Here is a 6,356-nt window from a genome sequence, read left to right on the forward strand (position 1 = left end):
GTTGTTAAATAGCATTTCAAAGTGTTTGAATTAATTTGACTGTTTTTATATCAGACAGTACAACCAAATACTTTACTTTGTACTAACTGACATGGAACGTGTACCAGTATATTTGAGAGAGATCTGCAAAGCTTTTCACTCTGCCACAAGGGTCAGTTGGGCACCTCTGGATGATCCATTATCATGTTTAATGTTATTACCTTATCGATTCATAATACAAGAGCAATGTTTGCAGTTGTGCCACCTTGCGATTTGAGAATACAGCTACAAATTGCTGGACAAAAGTTTTTCAATTATCTCAACAGCTTTAAAACCACTGATATTTTTAGAAAAAAAAGTTTATATGAAAGGTTTCAAACCTAAAAGTATTCCTATTTAGTTTTTTTAGTTTTTTATTATTAAAATGCCATTTTATATATTTTTCTTAGTCTGTTCATTTGTCTGGACAGTTGCATCACTTGACATTTTGGGGGGTTTAAGATAACAAAACAATAAAATAATGTAGTATTTAAATGTACTAAAAAATGAATTCAAACTAAAAGGTTTTATAGAATAAAGTGATGTGTATTGAATTTATCAAATTATTTTAAATAATGTCAATGGCCTATTAATGTAATGTTATATAAGAAACAAGTAGATAACCAAGTAACACTGAATAATATAAATACACATAAATGAAAACGTTCATTCAACATCACAGAGTATATCCCCTATCCTAAAACGTGTGAAAAAACGAGTACAATATGGATAATATGTATACTCAAATTAGATATGTTAGATATGAGGGCATGAATTCCTAGTTCAAATATTAAATTAATCATTATTTTGAAATGCATACAAACGGAAATACATCTAAATAGCAGCTCATTGTTCTTTGCTTCACTATTTTTAAATTGGCAGCGTTGTCAAGCAGCCCCACCCATTATCTGTATATAAAACATGTGTTTCTGACCTATTCTTTATTAATTATAACACTTATCACCCATATTTAGATTTCACATTCGAGTTTAGAAATTGTATCTGACATGCACGCCAAAAAGAATATTACATACAAGAGAAATATGAGCAACTGATAATCTGAGCACTTAAAAAAAATCACAATCGTCGTCACACTTCATACATACTCTGTCCGTTTCGTTTTGGCAGATTTTTTTTTATTTTTTTTAAGTATTTGTTTAATTTCACTTCATAAGAAAAGTAGACGGAAATGAGAAATCACGTGAAACTGGTTCTGGTCATGTGATAATGTGAAAATGGCAGCTACGGGGGAGGAGGCCGCAGCGATGGACAGCATCTGTAAAGCACCCGCTCCCCCGACCGAACTCAACCTCTCTGCCGAACCCGAACCCGAACCCGAGTCGGAGCCCGAGCGAGATGCGGCCACAAGCGATGCGACAGAGACCCAAAAGTCCAAAAGATCCACTAATAACAGTGAGCTGCTTTTGTAAATAAATCAAGCTTTGTGCAAGTCACTGAATACTGTAGGGTTACATGTAGAGACTCTTAGCCTTCCAGTGCTGCTATTGATCATCTTGTGTTCGTGACACTTATTTTTAAGCTAATGCAACCTGTTTCTCTTCCTGTTTTTGGATATTTGACTACTTCTCTTCCTATTGATAATAATTTATTTTGCATACAGTAACTAACTAGACTATATCCGTGTCTCTAAATCTAATAAATTGCCTACCCAGACTGCAATTTAAGCCATCATAGGCAGTTAGAATCTGCATTTAATGCCAAGAAGTTGTGCCCGGGTAGGCAGCTCTCTATGTTTTGGGACACTGATAGAGTTTGCTGTCTGTCACAGATGAGGGAGGTGTGGAGACCGCAGAGGAGGCCACTGAACCCGCCGAGCCGGATATCAATGAGCTCTGCAAAGACATGTTTGACAAAATGGCAGTTTTCCTACAGGGAGAGCTCACTGGTAATTGGAATAGAATAATAATTATCATCATGACGATGAATCTGTTAGACTTCTAGATCTGTGTGTGTAAACATGTTTGTCCTGTTTACTCAGCCACCTGTGAGGACTACAAACTCCTCGAAAACATGAACAAACTCACCAGTCTGAAGTACATGGAGATGAAGGACATATCCATCAACATCAGCCGCAATCTGCAAGATCTCAATCAAAAGTGTAAGAAATGTGGCTCCTATATATAAAATCAACCAACATATGTGTTTATTCATGTTAATGTATTTTGCAACCACATTGTCCACAATGTTCTTTAGAGGTAAAGTACACCGTGTGTTTCATTAACATCATTGTTACAATGCAAGTGTTTATTTTGTGATTTGCTGACAGAGAATATGCAAGCCATATATATAAATCATCTTAAAGTATGTTGTCATTTTTGGCTTTAGATGGCGGTTTGCAGTCTTATCTGGATCAGATTAACCAGATCGAGGAGCAGGTTACGGCTCTGGAGCAGGCTGCATATAAACTAGACACATATTCAAAGAAACTGGGTGAGTACAAACATCAAGAACTCTGTGGGAAAAACCCTGCGTTATGTTTTATTATTTGATTTTATATAGACACGTTTATTTTGATTCAAATGTATTAAGGACACTATTAGTCTCGTTTGGACTGTGACTTATTTAGTATAAATGATTCACCTTAACCTGACTTGGAGACAACAGAAAGCCAGTTGATTTTCATGAAGATATAGAGCGGTGCAGTGATGACATATTTTTAGCATCACTCTGGTTCCCCTGATAAAAACCCAATAAGTTATCCCATTGGCTTTTGCAGAAAATAAGCTTTGTGTCCAACAAGAGTTTGTGATTTTTAAACATTTAGTTTATCATGATAATCTTCACAAAAGAACACAACCTTTAAGAATTTGGATGCTTAAATACAACCAGCAGAAGTAAAAAGCTAAATGTAGGCTATAAATGAATGAAAATGTAGCCATCAACTCTTTCAGGATTTGTTTAAAAACATTTTCTCCACAGTGAGCCTGTGAATGCAGACTAGTGAGTAGGTGGCTATGTTTACATGGAGACCCTTTGTTTCAGTTGGAATTAATTCATTCCTATTGATGAATTAGAACGTAGAAAGGCACGACAGTAATTTATGATACTTTATTCAACTACAACAACAACTGCTTGGTTCCAGCTTATGATGTTCATAGTTTTTAGTCTGCTAATTTTATGAAAAAATATGTTTCTATATGTCGATCTATAGACCATTAAAGCAATACTCATGTGTAATATGTAGAGATTAGACTTATTAAATGAAATGCCACTGAATTAATTGCTGAACAGTTGATGGTTAACTGATTAAATGGACATTAGATGGCGATATTAGACCAAGCTAGATGTTCAGGCTCCTCTTATTCTATAGTAGCAAGCGCATTGTGTGAGATAAATATGACACTCAGATGTGCAGCTTTCTGTATTTTGTATTTCACTTGTGTTATAACTTCTGTTTGTGTCTTTATTCACAGAGGCCAAGTTTAAGAAACTGGAGAAGCGGTGAAAATGGCCAGACTCTTCTTCAGTGTAGTCATCCTCGAAATGTTTCTCAGAGATTGTTTGTTTTATGCACTAAACCATCTTCAGAAACGATATCACACGGACACACCCCCACCCAAATGTATGATACACACTATGGTGTAGTCTCTAGGTTATGGACTGTGCTGCAAATAACATTAATTTCTGTATTGAATGCTCATTTATTGATCAAAAGCTATGCTTAGGGCAGGAGTATAAAGTTTGGCATGCGTTCATACTGACTCTGGATCTCAAAATACATATTTAAGATTTCAAAAGGCATGGATGCAGATAAACCTGTACAGTGTATTTAAAATTGCTTGTTATATGTTGTTAACAATTGAACCATTATTTCTGTTAAAGAGTGTTTTAATGACTTTTTTGTATGTTTGCAGTTAGAAAAGCGAATGTTTTGCTAAACATTTGTATTACTGTCTAATTATTTTCAGAATCTTAACTAAAATGTCGATTTTGTGAAGTTTTTGCAATAAAAAAACCCCGAAGTGAATGTTATAACTTTTTTTAGTTTTAATAAGTCCACAAATAAATGGATAGCCATTTAATTAATCATGTTTTGGTAACTTGACAAATTAGCAAAATGTAAAATTGCTGGTTATAGTGCTATTGTATGGCCAATTTGTACAATATTTGGAACACCTGAATATGTCCATTTGAAATGGTAATCCATTCAGATTTGACGTTATTACCTGCTGAAATGTGATTGGCTGCTGGTGGTCATGTTTTTCAGTGTATCCTAGTGAAATTAGAGGATATAGGATGTCCACCAAAGATGATGTATATAGGCCTGCCAATTTTCAGCTTCATCAACCAATTATGGCATTATTAAGGATTTTCTTTTGTAGCGCCCTAATGGGAAACTTTGATGTGCACTCAAAAAAATACTCTTTAAACTAACTTAATTCAATTATGGACAGTGGTTCCACACAAGCAAATTATATTGTATTCATGTTAATGACATTTTTTGAATCTATGTAAGCTCCTTGTGTTGTGACAACTCAACTGATTGAGTCCAAACAAATCAATGGAATTGCTTCCCTGTAACTTAAATCGATTAAGTTTAGTTAACATGCTTTAGTTTATTTAAAACTGCACTGAAAAATAAATGTATTTAGGATTTACATGATTACTCAAATGAATTACTAGACTACAGCTAGCTATTAACTAATAAAAGCACTTATTAACATACTAAATGCTAAGATTTAGATGCTCTTTCAGCAACAATTACAAACCATTTCGAATCAGTCCACATCCTAACCAAGTGCTCTTCTCTTCTCCACAATGGTAACCCACTGTAATTTAAATGGTTCTAATAATTGCAATGTAATTGAACATTAAACACAATTACACACTATAAAGTCTTCCCCTTTCCTCATTTTCTAAAAAACACATAAAATAACATTTCATTTCAACATTTATTTTGTCTTAATTCAGCTATATGCAAAGCATGCTGGGAACTAACAAGCACCGCCCAGTTTCAGTTAATGCAACACATCATTCATGTAATCCAACACAAACGGATTAAGTAAACTTTAATTTAACATATTTAAGCAGATTTAACACAATCAAATTAAGTTTTTGTTTATCGCGAAATTAAACCCTTTAAATTAGTTTAACGATTGATAATTAAGTAAAGTGGAAAATTATACAGGTTAAGTTAATCAAACGCAATACAATAGTGTTTTGGTGGTAAAAGAAATATATGTGTGTTACTTTAACAAAACATATTTGGGTAAAAAGAACAGTGCCACAAAACCATTTTTTCAGAATGTCCTCTTGTCAATGTGTACCAAGCTTGGATTTTGCGTTCAGTATTCACCAATTAGTGAAGATGGGCCACACCCTCAGATTTCAATGGCTTGTATCTGTTAAATGGTTTGACGAGCACAATTCTTTTGATACATTCTTTGCCACAAGGGTCTCTAGTCTAGATGATGCATGTAAGTTTCGAGCAAATCGGACAAACAGCCTATAGGAGTACAAAATGGTAGCAAAATTTAATAGACGGTAATGAAATAGGGATTCTTCAGGATGCAGAGGACATAAGAATTTTGTTTCAAGCACTTATGGTTTCCGAATTATTAATCAAAACGCTAAGGCTCTTACACGGCACCTGTCCGACTGATGTGTGTCAATGCGCCTGAGTGGCGGGTGGGATTTCTGACCATCCCACCAAGTTTGGTTCCTTACATGGTCTCTGACGCCCAGACAGTTTTAGGGCAGAAAAAAAAGATGAAGAAAATCCTTATAAATATTGAAATCTAAAAATATTGAATCCATGATTAATCTGCCTAAACATTTCCACAAGCCTCATCCATTGTGGTTGGAGGTCTGGTTTAACAATGACATGCTCTTATTTCATTGAAAACAAACTTGGTCATCCACCTCAGTGTTCTTGAACTTCAATCCTGAAAATGTTTGGACATTTACTAAACTTGCCACTAGAAGGCTGTCTCAAAACTACAAATGTAGGCTACATTATTAGCAATCATTAAGTACAATACTCACGTTGATACTCAATACTCTATCTGTTTCCTAACTTCTCTCAAGAACATGCTTATTTCATGATCAAAAAAGGGGACTCCTAGTTCATTTGAAAGCATGTACCTTCTACGTCTCTTCACTCCTCTTCCATCCTGCTTCTGTTCAAGTCTTCTGTTTACCACTACACCAATGCCCTCCACTTAACCCATCTCTTATCCCTTTCCTTTCCACATTCCCCTCTCCTTTTCTTAAACTCCCTCCTCCTTTCCCTTCATCTCTTCATCATCTGAGTTTGGAGAAATGTCATGATAATTAGCAGTTTCTGTTGGATGTTACTGATGGTATGCTCATCCAAA

At 34.9% G+C, this 6,356-nt stretch overlaps 1 protein-coding gene across 1 annotated transcript; it reads left to right on the plus strand.

Annotated features, from left to right (window-relative positions):
* The first annotated feature begins 16 nt into the window (after positions 1-16).
* bloc1s2 (biogenesis of lysosomal organelles complex-1, subunit 2) lies at positions 17-4,006 on the plus strand. Its single transcript, XM_077220991.1, has 5 exons — positions 17-1,431; positions 1,808-1,924; positions 2,018-2,137; positions 2,365-2,469; positions 3,453-4,006. The coding sequence occupies exons 1-5, from the start codon at positions 1,254-1,256 to the stop codon at positions 3,482-3,484; spliced, it is 552 nt and encodes a 183-aa protein (XP_077077106.1). The 5' UTR covers positions 17-1,253; the 3' UTR covers positions 3,485-4,006.
* Positions 4,007-6,356: the final 2,350 nt, after the last annotated feature.

Source organism: Siphateles boraxobius, unplaced genomic scaffold (genome assembly GCF_051911475.1).
Source record: "Siphateles boraxobius isolate OS27281-9 unplaced genomic scaffold, OSU_SipBor_1 8, whole genome shotgun sequence".
NCBI classification, from domain to species: Eukaryota; Metazoa; Chordata; class Actinopteri; order Cypriniformes; family Leuciscidae; genus Siphateles; species Siphateles boraxobius.